This window comes from Cnephaeus nilssonii (genome assembly GCF_951640355.1).
Source record: "Cnephaeus nilssonii genome assembly, chromosome: 11".
NCBI lineage: Eukaryota > Metazoa > Chordata > Mammalia > Chiroptera > Vespertilionidae > Cnephaeus > Cnephaeus nilssonii.
The window spans coordinates 8,672,050-8,688,903 of record NC_137082.1 but is presented as its reverse complement, the minus strand read 5'-3'; the positions used below and the strand labels follow the sequence as shown (position 1 = coordinate 8,688,903).

Sequence of the window (16,854 nt, the reverse complement as noted above, 5' to 3'; positions counted from 1 at the left end):
ATAAAGTTTCTTTTAAGGATGCCTTTCCGTAGGAAATGGGTTGACTTCAATATAAAAATATCAAATAAATAATAGTGTATATATGACAAAAGTGATGGCGGTAGCATGCATACTTTCAACATTTGGGAAACACTGGGTTAGAAGAACAGTTTCAGAACCCTGGTCCACGCTAGGAAGACACCAGTGTGAGATGTTTATAAATATGGAGACTTTAAAAAATTTACTGAAATTTGATTCACAGAATCTTGAATCCCCTTTTAAAGTCCCAACCACCCAAGGCTCTCTCTTCCCTGAAGCGGAGCTGGGTGGATACAGAACGGCATGTGCGTTGTGTGGTGAAGACCAGGGTTCCTTTTCCCCCTCTTAGTTCAACAAATACAGACCTTATGCCTAAAGAACCGTCTAAAGGTGAGTCCTAGCCTGGGGCTATTCAGGTGCTTTTTCTTGGCGCCTTTCGCCTGGATCTCGGATGTCTTCTGCCCAGCTTGCCCATCACAGACACTTTCTGCTTTGCACGCCTTTTGGGCAACAGCAGTCACAGCTTAGAACTTTCTTTTTAGACAAAATCCATTCCCTCCATTGTTTTTAAGCACATTCAAACACTTTGACAATTCGCTGCTGGTATATCAACTGCATCCCCCAACCACAAGACATCATGTGATTGTTCCTCTCTTTAAAACTCTCAAAGGTGATTTGCTAAAGAGCACAGTCCATGGCAGGCACACATGGGTTGAAAACAGGGCAACCTGGTTCAATGACCCAGATGAACACAACTTTATTTGCTAAAGACAATGACAGAACATTTCAACTCTGTCTATAGGACATTAAAATACCCAGATGAAAAATCTACAAAGTTAAAAAGGTAACACAGTCCCTACTTGATAGATTTTTGCGTCCTAGAATCAAGTGACTTTCATTCCCAAATGAACCTCCTTTAATTCAGTGTTAGGGACTTTAGGGACGCAGTATCGCCCACAAAAATGTCAGCTGACTTCTAGATAGGCAGATCTCCTGGGCCAAAGAAGTTTCTAATATGAGCCAGTCCACTGAGCCAAAGTGGGGAGTGATTGGAACTGAAGTAGCCCAGCCACAACCATTCAGAATTGTTGACTCAAGTTACAAATGGGGGTGGTGATTTTGTGTGGGGTGTACAGTGTGCTATAAATTTCCCAAATGGAAGGATGGACAAATGGTATAGACATTTCAAAAGTATGATTCCAAGAACTGCAGTAGAAAAGATGTCAAAAAGACCAGGTATGAGAACCAGGGCTGTAGAAAGAGGTCTATGTGTGTCAAGGACAACCTACATTCACAAAAGCCTCCTTTGAAACTGGGCTCCACCAGCAGGGACCCCACAGCTGTCTGGGCCGGACAGTGAGATTTTATCAGCCAGGCCCATTCAGTTGGGACCACATTCTGGGTGGAGGACTAGTATCTGAGCAGCTGAAGGGACTGAGAGCATCATGTCACTTAAGCCACAAAACACACCCACATACCCCACTATTTATAGCCTCTTGTGCTATGTGTCCTCAAACAATACAAAACACAGATCCAAAAGAGAAACTTTGGACCCAAACATTCATTGAACTTGACACTGGCTGCCTTATAGCAAATGAATAATTCCATAGGAAAACACATGTACATGACTCAGATATCTATTTTTCTTTATTTTTTTAAAAGAGTATATTTTTATTGATTTCAGAGAGGGAGAGAGAGATAGAAAAATCAATGATGAGAGGAAAATCATTGATCGCTGCCTCCTGCACGCCCCCTACTGGGGATAGAGCCTGCAACCTGGGCATGTGTCCTGACTGGGAATTAAACCGTGACCTCCTGGTTCACAGGTCGACACTCAACCACTGAGCCACACTGGCCACACTCTAGTCCTATGTAATAAAAGGCTAATATGCAAATTGTCCCCTCAATCGGGAGTTTGACTGGGAGTATGACCAGGGGGTGGGGCTGGCCGGCCAACCGCCCCCCCCCAGCCCACCCCCGGCTGGCTGGACCCCACCTGTGCATGAATTCATGCACTGGGCCTCTAGTTTTTCAATAAAAGAATAAAGTTTTAGAGAAACCAGCCAATACCAGACAAATGTAATCATGGTGCTGTCTGCCTTACAGTGGTTATGGAAATAGGGATTACAGACATTTGAAGAGAGTTCCATGGTTTACCAGGCATTGTCCAACTTTCACTCAATCCTGAGCCGGAAAGATAAAATTTTTACTGTTCCCATTTTACAAATGTGGAGATTTGGGTTCAGACAGGTTAGGATTACATAGCAATTGGGTTGTAGGACCAGAGCTCAAACACAGGTCTTCTGTGACAAATTCTAGAATCCTTTTCATAACTTAGCCCCTTCAAATATGGGCAGCAGATGCATCGGGCTGGCCAAACCATTTATCTGGTCCTTGTGTCTTTCAAAACACTCTCAATTATTAAAAGGAGGATGCAAGACACTTAGCTGTCACCAAGTTAAACTCTCCTTAGGAGCTCGTGGACTTTAAGCCACGTGATCCACTAGAGATAATCAGTTTTGTCAAGTGTGAAGGGAAAACATCTCTAGAAAGTAGTTACTCCAAACAAAGTTTATTTTGAGGGGAATTGGCTGAATTTCAGTATGATAATGAAAAAATCCTGGCTCTCTAGGGCATCCTAACTCCTTGGGCGTGTCCACTGGTGACTACCTCATTTCATCAAATAATTGCCTTTGCAGTGAGATTTATTTTTTCCCCAAATGACATGAAAAACAAGGAACATATTTTTTAAAGACCAAAAATATAGCAGCCTTTACTTTCACTATAAATTGAGTCTCACCTCATCCTCATTTCCATGAGCTAATTTTGACTATATTCCCTGGGTTTCTCTACATACAGATAAAGAGACCAAGATGATAGATAATTATTAATATTCTACTCTTCTTCTATATAAGAAATGGGTTATAGTGGCATTATTTAGTCAGAATTGGCATGTATTTCAAGCTTCCCACTAACATTTTTATTAAAATGCCATTAACATAAATGAAACATTTAAAAGACAATCTAACAGTGCTATTAAATTGCTAAAAATGTACATATGCGCATATGCATGTCCACAAACAAAAATTCAAGAAACAAAGAAGCAGATACCAATTGAAATCCAATTCTACACACGAACCTAAACACAAACACACTTCAAACTACCTACCGTGTCTTCCAGATCTTTCTTTGTTTCAGCTTTGTTAGGTGACACCTTAAAAATTTGAGAAATCAAATGTTAAAACTTATAGCTCTTTAGGGTGATTTTATTTCATAGACACATAGTTTTTAGGTCATTTTAATTCACTCTACAGGTAAAGAATGTAACCAAAAATCCTTTTAATAGAGTAGAAACCCACAGACTTCTGGTATACCTAGTATACAAAAGTTAACAAAAGAGAATGTTTTATAATGAAATGCATCAGATCTCATACATTCACCAAGAGTTTGACCACAATAAAGATTGATTGATGGAATGCCACAGACTTTCCATCGATTCTGCCACTAATCCAACAAATGTACAACACTTTGGTGTTTTTTGGGTTTTTCCTCTGAAGTTAGTCTTGGCCTTTGGAAGTAGCCCAGACACACTTGGAGCTGTCTGCTTAATGACAACTTCATTTACCAGCTCCTTTCTGAGTATTTGGCATGTGCCAGGCTGTGGGCTCTTCCCCAAGGGGTTGGAGATGAGCAAGCCATGGGAGACATGGGTCCCTGCCTCCATCCAATTCAAATGGTAGACGGAGCTGGAACAAGATAGAAAGTGGTTTCTATCATTTTATTTGCCATGTGAGTGTCAAAATGCTCTGATGGGTTAAGAACTTGAGGAAGTATTCTCCAGTTATTTTCATGATCAATGACCATCCAATTGCAATAGAGCTCCACTACAATACAGCCCAATGTTATGGAGTTTGGGCACCAATGGTTTCCATTTCCGAAGTCTCCCTCACCGAAGGCCAGCTATAACAGTTTCCTTGCAAAACACATCTTGTCATTGTTCTCCAGTGTCCCAGCTGCATCATTTAGAACAATGACACGCAAATGTGCATTATTCTTAGAATAACAAAACGTTTGAGCAATAGAATTGAGGGGGAAAAGAAGGAAACGACTTACCAGTGTTTTAAAGAAGCTCATGATGGAATTATTATCCTCAGTGATAGCTGTCGTCTGGGCGTCCTCCTTGGCAATCTCCAATTCTTCGGGGTCCCGGGGGAGAGAGCAACTCACAGGTGTGACTTCCTGTTCCTTGTCTTTGCCTTCAACTATGTCCTAGGAGCAAAACAGCGTTTTCACAGTTGCAACTTGTTGAATGCGGACTCTCAAAGTAATATTTTTGCTTCACACCCCTCTCTCCCTTGCCCCCTAATTCCAGCCATACTTCATCTGCCCACGGGTGTGTGGAACAATCAGGAGCTTATGAGAGTCACCCTTCCTCCCCCTTCCGCTCTTTCTAACATATTCAGCATTTGCAGCTAGTTGGAGGGGCATTGTTTGGAGGGTAACAAACACAGCCGTGCACGTTGCATTCCAAACAAAAACCCTTTTCTCCCAATTCTGCAAAGAGGTTGTGTATGATGCCAATGGTCTCCATCTTTGTGGTCTCCTAGTCCAGTGATCCCCAGAGACATGTCTGAGTTCTCACAATCCACACAATGATGAATCATAGCAACTAAAAAAAGAACTGGTATTTTAAAATAATAATTGTGTTGTCTGGATCTGGTTGTTTGTTGGTGCCAGGAAGGTGATATAGGGACTGAGTTTCTCTCTAACTCAGCCAGGGGGCAGGATGCATTCTGACTCTGTCCTGTCTCATCTCCACTTCTATGACCCTGGGTCAAGCCCTGGCCATCTCTCCACCCTGTGACTGCAGTGACCACCCTCCGCCCCTGTCAGCTTGGACTCCTCCAATCCATTACTGACTCAGCAAACCCCAGCCTCCCACTCCTTCTTACCCTCCAAAGGCTTCCTATGGCCCATGGAGTCAGGGGCTCCCATGTCTTACATGGTCTGGCCTATGTCCTCATCTCCAGCCTCTGGGTGGCACTCTCTCCTTCACTCCACTCTCTCTGGCCACCTTTCTTACAGTTTCTCAAACATACCAGAAGCTAATTCCAACCTCAAGGCTTTCTATCTGGAACATTCTTCCTCTCTGTCTGCCTGTGCATGATTTTCGTTCATCCTTCAAATCTAAGTCATCTCCACCCCCCACCCCCACTGTCTTTAGAGTGTCCCTTGCCCTTTTCTGTCTTAGCTATGACAACATTTTCCTTTATTTACTCTGAATCTGTCCCTTTCTTCCTATTTCCACTAGACTGGAAGCTTGACAAAGACAGGGGTTACATCGGCTTTGCTCACTGCTGTTTCTTTAATATCTAGGGTAGGGAGGCCCACAGCAGGCATTCAATACATATGGACCATTTGACTACTTAATAGGTGAATGGATGTAAATAAATTTTATATAAATGGGATGGTGCTACCTGTATCAACTCATTTTTTCCCTACGTAGTAAAATAGCACAAACACCTTTCCATTGCAAGACATTTAGATCTGTATCATCTTTCATGTCTCAGCTGCTATTCTATTGTCCAGTTGTGACATTATTTACTGTCTCATATCCTTATTGATGGGCATTTATTGTTTTACATCTAGGATGTTATAAACAGTGGTTTTAATCAATCGTGTGTATCAATACATTTCCTTTGAGTAAATTCCCAGAAGTGAAATTTCTGGGTCAAGAAGTGTGCACATTTTATAACTTTATACATAAAAAAGGAAGATTTCACCAGGTATGACTTTGGGTCTGAAAAGCTGTTTGGTTCATTGGCAGGGGTGGCAAGTGATACATGGAACACATCAAGGACAGCCTGGGGACTGTGAACTCAGAGTGGGGAGCTTGGCCTGGAGGTGGGTAAAGTGAGGGAAGCTGATTCCTTGACCCCTATATTCCCCCCCCCCCCACTCCCTAAAAAACAAATAAACCAGTAAATGTGGCACATGACTCAGGCAGTGAGGACTGCAAGGGAGAAACTAAAGACGAGGAACAGGCTTCTTTAAGAGGCTGTGTGTGGGGATGTGGGGGAGGCATATATTCTGGATGGTCCTGACCCCTAGGCTGGGCCAGCTGCTCTGAGCCACTCCGGTCTCACAGAACCATGGGCTGGGCCCCAGTGCTCACAGGGAATGGAAGGATCTGGGTCTCGGTCATCCTGCTCCCAGGACTAAACACAGGGAACATTTATTGAACTACTTGGAAATAACATGAAATACAGCAAAATCAACTGAAAAGGAAATAAATTGGTAGTATGTCAGGTGATCTGCATGGACCAGGTTGGGTCACATGGACCAGGTTGGGTACATGGACCAGGTTGGGTCACATGGACCAGATTGGGTCACATGGACCAGGTTGGATCAGCATGGACCAGGTTGGGTCACATGGACCAGGTTGGGTACATGGACCAGGTTGGGTCACATGGACCAGATTGGGTCACATGGACCAGGTTGGATCCGCATGGACCAGGTTGGGTCTAGACAGACCAGGTTGGGTGACATACACCGGGTTGAATCACATGGACCAGGTTGGGTCACATGGACCAGGTTGGGTCACATGGACCAGGTTGGGTCTAGACAGACCAGGTTGGGTCACATGAACAAGGTTACTATCAGGGAAAACTTGCCATGATGGGTCTCCTTTGAGCAAGGGAGAGGGGACACTTAGTACTTCTTCACCGAGGAAAGCGACTCTGACAGGGGGATGCAGCTCCACAGAACTCAGGAAGAGTGGAGCCCTCCAGCCTTCCTGTCTGCCCTGGGAATTTCATCTGAAGGTGTTCCCCTGGGAGTCCTTTCCCCTCTGACCCAGGTGCAGCAACATCTCAGGGCTTGGACAGCAACTGAGGGATGACCAGGCGCTCAGTACAAGGAGGTGGTTTGCTTACAGGGGCCTCTTTCTGAGGAAGAGTTCTATTATTTTTCAAATTGAAACTAAGCTTGAACTTGAGCCCTTTTCTGGAAATACTGTTTTTCTTCTCAGACTGCCTTTTAACAAAGAACATGGAATTCTTTTTCCAGGAAGATGGAGAATACCTACTTTCCCTCATCCTTCTATTCACCACAATGGAAAATTCTAGACCTTAGATAGGAAACAAACACAAAGGCTTCTGAAAGGTGGAGAGGAGAAGCAGACCAGCTGGGACCCAAGGAATAACATGGCGGTGAATCCCCAGGCTTCCTTTGGCCTCATAATCCTAGATTTGGAATTAAAGAGGCTGGCTACCTGAAAATACCAGTGGGCACTGACCAAAAACAATACTCGCAAAAAGCTACTCTCTCAACCGAAGGGCCAGTCCAGCAACACAAAGCTTTCAGACAATAACTGCTCTGCATCAGCCAAACACCAACTATGTGAATCTTCAAAAATTTCAAGGTTAAAAAGTTTTAAAGGAGCATTATAGAGTACAATAATATTCTAATAACTAGGCGTGGTGCTGGATGGGTGAAGGGTTTATTGGGGTGATCACTTATTAAGTTAGGTAATAAGTAATGAAGTCTGGTCACTGAGGTGTACACTGAAGCTAATATAATAATGTAGGTAAACTGTAAGTGAAAATAAAAAAAATGATTAAAATGATTAAACAAATAAATAAATACCCAAAAAAGCATTATAGGGCAGTGATGGAAGAGTAAGGCTGAAGACCCATGAAAAAGTCTGGAACAGGTAAATAAAGCAGCACGTGATATTAACACTTGAGATTTACCTATGACCACACAATGGAATATTTTGCAGCCATGAATTTTTCAGGAATGTGTAATGAGAAGGACAAATGTCCGTGACAATAAGAAAAATGACCAAACGTCATGGGTTAGGCTCAATGCTAAGCTAGTTAAAAAGATCAAACTAAATTCTTAGAATGATCCCATGAAGTATGTAGTATTTGTAATTTCATGTTTACTGATTAATAATTGATGCAAACTTGCCTATGGTCATAGAATGGAGCTGGGGTTTGACCCAACACCCAAGTGATTTCAGAGGCAAAAAGCTCTTTCATTGATTTGTAGAGAGAGAGAGAGAGAGAGAGAGAGAGAGAGAGAGAGAGAGAAATTGCTTTGTTGTTGCACTTATTTATGCATTCATTGGTTGATTCCTGTATGTGCCCTGACTGGAGGATTGAACCTGCAACATTGGCATATTGGGATGACACTCTAACCAACTGAGCTATCTGGCCAGGGCCCAAAAGCTTGTTTAAAGTACCACACTGCATTGCCTCAATCATCTCCCTTCCTTCAGGTGTTTACTTAAATATCATTTTCTCACCAAGGATTTTCCTATTTTTACTTTCCTGTATATATACTAGTATTTTCCCCATTTTTGTCATCATCCATATACAATACATTTTATCCAAAGACATATGGGAATTTAGTGTATAATAAAGCTGACATCTCAAATCTATCAAAGTGAAGAAGGACTTTTAAATATATGATGTAGGAACAACAGGGTGGCCACTTGAAAAAAAAATTAACTTGCTGTCATTACTCAACCCTATAATAGGGTAAAATCCAAAGGAATAAAAATACTAGATGAAAACATGGAAAACATTTTATAATTTTGGATTAAAAAGGCTTTTGTAACTTTGACTCAAAATCCATCAGTTATGAAAAGGAAGATTGAAAGTGAAAACAAACAAATGTTTGGAAACATTCAGTTGGGAGGCTCGGGTAAGACACAGGCACTCATTTAGACAATGCTGATTGGAGTGTAAATTAATTCAGTCCTGATAACATTTGGACATTATCAACCAAATTTTAAGAAAATAATATGTTCTTTTAACCAGCAATTTCACTTCTAAGAGTTAATACTAAACCCCAATTCACACATGTGTGAAATAACAAGATATGAGATTTGCAGTGAGGCAATAGCGAATGTTTGGAAACCAGCCAAATGTCATTAATAAAGTCCTAGTTAAATATATTACGGTACATCTATTCAACAGAAAACTTCGCAAGTCTTGCAAATGAGCAAGTGGTACAGCTACAGAAAGCAGTGTTCTTTCTGTATAGATATGGAAAGCAGCGCTAACTGAAAAGGGGCACAGAATAGAACAGTGTATATTATATTACCTTTTGTGCAAATAAAAAGGAGAAAGAACTTACACTTGTATTTACTTGTGGATGCCCAAAGAAACCCTAGAAGGATACATTTAAAAATACAAATATTGATTGTCTATTGGGGTGGTATTGGTAGACAAGGATACCATTCTATAATTTCTTAATTTTCATTAAAAATTACAATGAACACAAAATGTGGGCCACTAATTCCAAATTTTTAAAACTCTCCTGCGGGCCAGGCTTCACATGGTTGGGAAGATGACCCAACCGAAGGCCACCAGTGTGTGGCCTGTGCCTTAACTATTGGGTTGTTTGTAGGATCTTGGTCCTTAACTACCAACATGGTTTTGCTCTTCTCATCAGGCCTCCAGATCATTCTCAGCAAACAGAAATCTTAGGCAGAGGCACACACGCTCTCCAGGCAACGTCTGGAAGCTTCTTTGAAGCCAACAGGTGTCCCTGGTGTCAGCTTGTGCTGTATCGTGTGGCTGAAGCCTGCATTTCCACCCTTTCTGTTGGCTTCAAAGAGCAATCAGACAGGAACACTGGTTAAGTGATCACAATTTGTCATGTTGAAAAATAATGCCGCTGTATCATAATTTGATTGTCTGTAATAAAACCCATATGGAACTTCTGGTGCCTTCTTTCATCCGTAAATTGTCAACTGGATTTCAGGCTCCTTTAAGCCAAGTCGACAGTGTCAAAGTGAAAGTATAAGTGAAGGCAAGGCGATCAAGGCTAAAAAACGGCTCGCCTGGAACATTTTGTGATAAACGTCTACAGTTCCCCATGGATTGTACCTCACTGGTTTCATGTTTACCTCTGTACCAAGAGTCGGGGCCTAACGTACCGTTTAACACAGGGAAACTTGTCTGAGAAATGTTGAATGGTACAAAAACCCGCTCCTCCACTCCTCTCCATCTGTTAGAAATTTGAGCCACATGCTGCCTAAAATAAAAGGAAAAGCCCAGTTTCCTCTCCCACTTGGATGCCCCAACAGCACAAAGGGCAGGATTTGCTAGGCAACGGTGTCTCCAGGCCGTCACTAAGCCTTTACTTTCCTCCTTCTGAGAGCACGGTCACCTGCATAGAGCCTTTGTCAGATTTAGGGAGAAAAATGGCGTTGGGTTCATTCTTGAAGGTGGAATTTACTTCTTCCAATTTGCCTCGAAAAGAAAGCAAATTAATAAACAAGGAGGAACTCACTCCAAACCCAAAGTCTACTAAAAAATGTTTTGTGGAACATCACAATTCCCTAAGCAGATTGGTATTAAGTAATTAATATTATTATTTTACTTTGCTTTACTACAAATCTGAAACTCACCCAAGGAGGGTCTATCACTGTAGCTAATTTTGTATTTTTATTTCCCTCACTATTCCTGCCCCATTTGCATCAAAGGATAAAACTGTATCCCCATCTTTCAACCCTGTGGTAAAAAAGGGGAATGAACACAAATAGCACCACCATAAGAAATGCCAGTTATGAGAGGGCTCCCCAAACTGCCCATCAACTACAAAATCTCTCCTTCACGTCTCCTACTGGGGGTGACCGCACACGAGCTCTAAGTGTATCTTTAAAAGTCAGCATGATTTCTGAGCAAGGACTTGCCATGCAGGCTCAGGGCCGCACAGTGTGGGGATGATAGTAAGCAAGAAGTAACCTTGCAGCAGCCCTTAGGAGCTGCTGTTGCCATTTCTACTGAACTCAGGATGCCTCAAGCCTCACAGCGCAGCCTAGTGGAGAAATCAGGAAGTTATCTTGATTGTAGTGTTTTGTTTTTAATTAGCTAGGCTGTATGCGATGCTTTCTCCTTTTCTAAAAAAGAGAAAATACAGATGAACACAGAGGAAAAATATAAAATTCTCCCTTTATCCTCCTACTGAAAGAAACTACTACTAACAATTTACAAGTTTTTACTCTCCACGCCTTTGGGCGGAAGGATGAAACGTGGGCCAGCGGGCAGGCAGGCATCACTTCCCCCAAAGGGATCCTTCTGCATATGCTATTGTGGAACCTGCCCGTCTTGATGAACATTATATTATGACTGTCCTCACACGCCCACGATTCTATTTCTATGTCATCCTTGTTTCTGATGTCCAGTGGAAGGGTGGTACTGTAATCATTATAAAAGCCGTCCTATTGGAGCTTTTGTATCTTTCCAGCTTTTCTCTTGTAATGCTGGAACTAAAAAAAAGTCTTGTGCATGAAAATTTGCTCCTTTTCTCAATAAATCCCTCGATGTCAAATTGCTCATTGAGAAAGCATGCGTGTTTTAGGACTTTAAAACTGGGTACTGCCCAAATGCCATGGTTCAAACAAGCCTCCCAGTGGTCCAGGTAGATGATTAAGGGTTACTGGAGATTTCTGTCCTGGACGGTGTGACTAAGTTGTTAAAGCATTGACCCGAGCATCAGGGCACGTACCTGAGTTGCAGGTTTGATCCCCAACTCTGATCAGGGTGCGTGCAGAAGGCAACCAATTATATTATGTATTTCTCTCTGTCTCCTTCTTTCTCTCCCCCTCCCTTCTTCCCTTTCACTGTCTCTAAGAAGAAGTGGGAAAAATATCCTCAGGTGAGGATTAACAACAACAACAAGAAGTTATTGGACATTTTAGAGGGCAATAAAAAGAACATAAAATATCGAAACGTGAAAGGTAGATTTCTGTTTCCTTCTGAAATGTTTTCCATGAGGCGGATCTAAGCTGCAATGACACTGATCTAAATCTGCTCCTTACCCATTGCTCCTTCTCTCTTTGGGAGAAGAGAGGCAATAGTGTTCATTTTATCTGCTTACACTAACTGAATCGAGCTAGGCCGGACCGGTTACCCAGTAAGATGCTTTTTATTGCACATCATCAGATCAACACCTGTTATAATGCTCTGTAGACGTACCCTCAGGATACTACACATCGAATCTTGGCCGAAGTCTAGCACCCAGCACCTTCATGGAGGGGCCTCATTCATCTGCGGCCCTGACTGAGGCAGGGATGCTATCCTGAGATTAAATAAACTGGTTGCTCATCGTAGTCACAGATGGAGAGTGGGAAAAATCAATCAAAGAAAGCAATTCATGCTTGCTCCCTATAAACAAGGGATTCCCACTTTCCCAGCAACTCCTCCACTGGAGGAGGAAATGAATTTCCAATGGCAAGTGAAATATGGGCAGAGAACTATGCAATAAGATATTACTTTCTTGTTTCTTTTCTTTTTTCCTTTTTTTTTTTTTTTTGGAAGCAGTCATTACTTTGGGGACATTCCTAAGGACATGTGAGTTGGCACACTCTTAAACAAAGTCCATTGTGTGTGAGATGGAACAGAAACGTACATTTGCTGTGGGCATAGAGTGGGTGGACAGTGATCCCGAGGTAAGTCATGTTGGGCAAAGAGATTCGTGGAAGCTTCTTCTGTTCTACGATTAGTTCCAACAGGTTCTGACAATGGCATTTCACATTTATTAGAGGAAAAATATCTGTTAAAACATGACTTCAAAATGCAAAAGCTAATAACCCAAAGCCTGGAACCTGCTTGCCATCTGTTTAACCGACACTTTCCCGTAGTGGGAGAACTGGTGAATGCTGGCAGAATTAGGCGGCAGACTTTCTAAGAATGGCTTGGCATTGTGCAGAAAAGGGGAAAAAATAACATCCTTCCCCCCGAATTTCCTGATTAGACCACCCTCCTCCCTGACCCAATTTTACTGATCAGCCTCCTGCTTTCTTGTGGGGAAGCACGGGACTTGGTTGGAAGGTCTGTAAGGAGGATTCTCCGAAAGGTCGGGGCCTCTGAGGGGACCTTGCCGAAGGCGGCAGCTCCTGCCTTGACTTTTCCAAATAATTCCGATCCCCGGGGTGTTTTGCCAGAATCTCTATGTTTAGTCTTTTAGACCCGGCCTTGTAGAAGAAGCATGTGCTCCCTCAAGGATACCTACCTGCTGATTGTATCTAGAGCTTAATTCTAGCTCAAGCGGTTGTGACAATAAAAACCCAAGGAGGCAGGCCAACAGGGCCACTTGGTGGCAATAGCCAAGAGGTGCCGTAGCCTCTTTCACAGAAACGTGTGCGAGAGCAGTCTGTTCATCGGCCGCTCGGGGCCTGCCCGTCAGCCCCGGCACTTTCTATCCCAAAACTCTATTACTTCATTTATAGCCCTTTTCATACCCAGGAACGATTTGTTTTGTTTGTTAATTTTCTTGTTTATTGTTTATAGGAAGAAAGCTCCCCTGAGGTATGTGGTTCTATCACCCCAGAACCTAACACCATTCCTGGCTCAGAGAAAGCACTCAGATGTTTGTTGAATGAATAAATAAAAGTATTCATGTCTCCTATTTATTGTTTGACACCTGTCAACGGATGGACTCCGGTCTTGATTTGCAGTTTATTAACCAGATGGTCACCTCAAGTGGCTTCAAATTGTGATAAGTGCTGTGAAGGAAGTAAATATTTTAATTTACTCTCAACTCTACCACAGACCAGTGGTCGGCAAACTCATTAGTCAACAGAGCCAAATATCAACAGCACAACGATTGAAATTTCTTTTGAGAGCCGAAAACCGACTTCTGCACATGGGCCACAAAGTTTCAATCGCACTGTATGTGCACGCCTGCACGTGGTATTTTGTGGAAGAGCCACACTCAAGGGGCCAAAGAGCCGCATGTGGCTCGCGAGCCGCAGTTTGCCGACCACTGACACAGACAATGACAAGGCAGTGTTGCAGTAAGGGACACCGCCCCTGGCTGCCCGCTTGGATTCCATGGAGGGGTGGGGACTCGGGTGACAGGAGAGCGAATGCCCCATCTCAAGGGAGAGTCACAACTCACGTCCCACAAAATTTCCCATTTTCCAGAAATGTCTGAAATGTGGAATTGTATTGAGATCTCCTAATTTTAAAATATTGTCAATTAAAATATTATCAATTAATTAAAATATTGTTTAACACATTATAGGTCAAATAATATCATTTCCCAATGTTGGTCAACATGCCTAACAGCATTTATTAGAACTGTTCCTTGGAAGACATGCCTGGCTGACTAGACAACTAATAGTTATACGGACATTTGAGTTTGAGAAACACTCAGCTAAACAAAGTGAAGTGAGTGGCTTGCTGCAGGACTTCTCAGAGCCTTTAGTAGACTGGTGTCCATTGTGAACCAGTAGTATAAAGCAAGTAGTATTTTCCAAAATTATCTGATGGTGGAGTCCTAGGTCTAGGCCAATTTTATTGGACTGATATTTCCAGAAATTTTATACATATACTAGAAGCCCGGTGCACGAAATTCATGCACGGTGGGGGGTTGTCCCTCAGCCCAGCCTGTACCCTCTCCAATCTGGGACTCCTGAGGGATGTCTGACTGCCCGTTTAGGCCCGATCCTGGTGGGATCGGGCCTAAACGGGCAGTCAGACATCCCTCTCACAATTCAGGACTGCTGGCTCCAAACTGCTTGCCTGCCTGCCTTCCTGATTGCCCCTAACCGCTTCTGTCTGCCAGCCTGATCACCCCCTAACCACTCCGCTGCCAGCCTGGTTGATGCTTAACTGCTCCCCTGCCAGCCTGTTTGCCCCCAACTTCCCTCCTCTGCCAGCCTGGTCACCCCTAACTGCCCTCTCCTGCAGGGTTGATCACCTCCAACTGCCCTCCCTTGCAGGCCGGGTGCCTCCCAACTGCCTTCTCCTGCTGGCCATCTTGTAGTGGCCATCTTGTGTCCACATGGGGGCAGGATCTTTGACCACATGGGGGCAGACATATTGTGTGTTGCAGTGATGATCAATCTGTATATTACTCTTTTATTAGATAGGATAGAGGCCTGGTGCACGGGTGGGGGCCAGCTGGTTTGCCCTGAAGGGTGTCCCTGATCAGGGTGGGATTCCCTTGGGGCGTGGGGCGGCCTGAGTGAGGGGCCTGTGGTGGTTTGCAGGCCGGCCACACCCCCTGGCGACCCAAGTGGAGGCCCTGGTATCTGGAATTTATTTTCCTTCTACAATTGAAACTTTGTAGCCTGGAGCGGAGCCAAGCCTGCTGCCATTTCTGTGGCAGTTAATTCACCTTCTACAATTGAAACTTTGTAGCCTTAAGCGGGTGAGCCCGGCCAGGGTGTGTGGAAAGCTTTGCTTCCCCTGTTGCTGCCGGCAACCCTGGCCTGCTCTCTCAAGCTCCATTCTGCCGCCATTTGTTTGAATTTGTTTACCTTCTATAATTGAAACTTTGTAGCTTGAGTGGAGGCTTAGGCCTGCAATGGCTATGGAAAGCTTGGCTTGCTCTGTTACCTGGGAAACCTTGCTCTCTGTGGCTGTAGCCATCTTGGATGGGGTTAATTTGCATACTCGCCCTGATTGGCTGGTGGGCGTGGCTTGGCTGGTGGGCGTGGCTTATATAGCGGAGTGATGGTTAATTTGCATATTACCCTTTTATTAGAGAGGATTAGATGTCTCAAAAGGTTCAAAGTGTTCCCTCTTTTTGAACTTCCAGGCACAGAGGCTAAGCATGTAGGCTTTCTAGCTGTGTGATTCTATGCAACTGACTTCACCCCTCCGTGAGTTAGTAACCGCTCAATACCTCAGGGCTTTGTTCTAACCCTGGAGGGAGTGAATCAAACTGGATAACATGAAAGGGACAGTTAATTCACAATTTATTTTGCAAACTCTGCATCATACCCTTCACTTGATATTTCAACCATGATGAACACCACGGCAGGTTAAAGACTGAGTTAAAAATACCAAATAAATGGTACACATATATGATTTTACCTAGTTTACCTAAGCGAATGCATCTATGTCAGACATATATTTTGAAACCATGTTCTATTTAAAGGAGCGTTAGGCAGAGCTGACAATGAGATTGCGATAATATATTCAAGCACCCACTGGAAAGTAAGTGGTAAAGTAGGCGTCGTCCTCAGCCTAGTCAGGCAGCTGGGACACGTGATGCCTGCTGTGTGTGCTGGGCACGGGAGCACCCAAGTGCACGAGAAACAGCCAGGCAGCATGACCACTGTCTCCATGTCTGAAAAGAAAGTGATTACGGTGGAATAGAGTTTTGCAAACTTTAGATTGTGACTCTTAGTGGATTAGAAACTAATTTAGTGGTTCAAAACTGACATCGGACGAAGTGAAAAAGAAAATAGCCTGTGTTAGTGCTGTATGAATAGCATCATTTTGTGTTATGATGTATGTACATGTTTGTTTCATGTATGCACATGTAAAGATGTGAAATCTATTCTTACTGTGGGTCATAGTCCAGGTAAAAGTTAGTGCAATAGTGTATTGAATAAATGATGCTGCAGCAGCTCTATAGTGCCACACACTTCATGACTTCCTGATAGAAAGTTGGGTAGGAAAAAATGTATCTTCTTCTATCTGTGGTACATCATCTTTACCAGCAAAGCCTGCTTTCTTTTCTTTTCTTTGGTTAATCCTCACCTGAGGATATTATTCCACTGATTTTTAGAGAGAGTGGAAGGGAGGGGGAGAGACAGAGAGAAACAGCGATGTGAGAGAGACACATCGATTGGTTGCTTCCCACATGTACCCTGACCAGGGCCGGGGATCAAACCACAACTGATATGTGCCCTTGACTGGAATCAAACCCGGCACCCTTCAGTCTGCAGGCTAACCGGCTAGGGCAGAGACTGCTTTCCGCTGAAGAAATTTCCCAAGCCTCCTTTCTAAACATAGACATGTGGCTCAATGTCGCCCCTGGGTAAGTCTTAGGAAACCCCTTTCATTTGATAGGACATTG

General features: G+C 43.4%; 1 protein-coding gene across 2 annotated transcripts in view; it reads right to left on the bottom strand.

The window, feature by feature from the left end:
- Nucleotides 1-16,854, bottom strand: part of BCAS1 (brain enriched myelin associated protein 1) — a 71,129-nt gene that overhangs the window by 29,105 nt on the left and 25,170 nt on the right. For both annotated transcript variants that reach the window (XM_079784315.1, XM_079784316.1), the window contains exons 5-6: nt 4,132-4,287; nt 3,188-3,232 (exon numbers count right to left, since the gene is read on the bottom strand). In XM_079784315.1, coding sequence (XP_079640441.1) covers nt 3,188-3,232; nt 4,132-4,287 — 201 coding nt within the window. The remainder of the gene's footprint in view (nt 1-3,187; nt 3,233-4,131; nt 4,288-16,854) is intronic.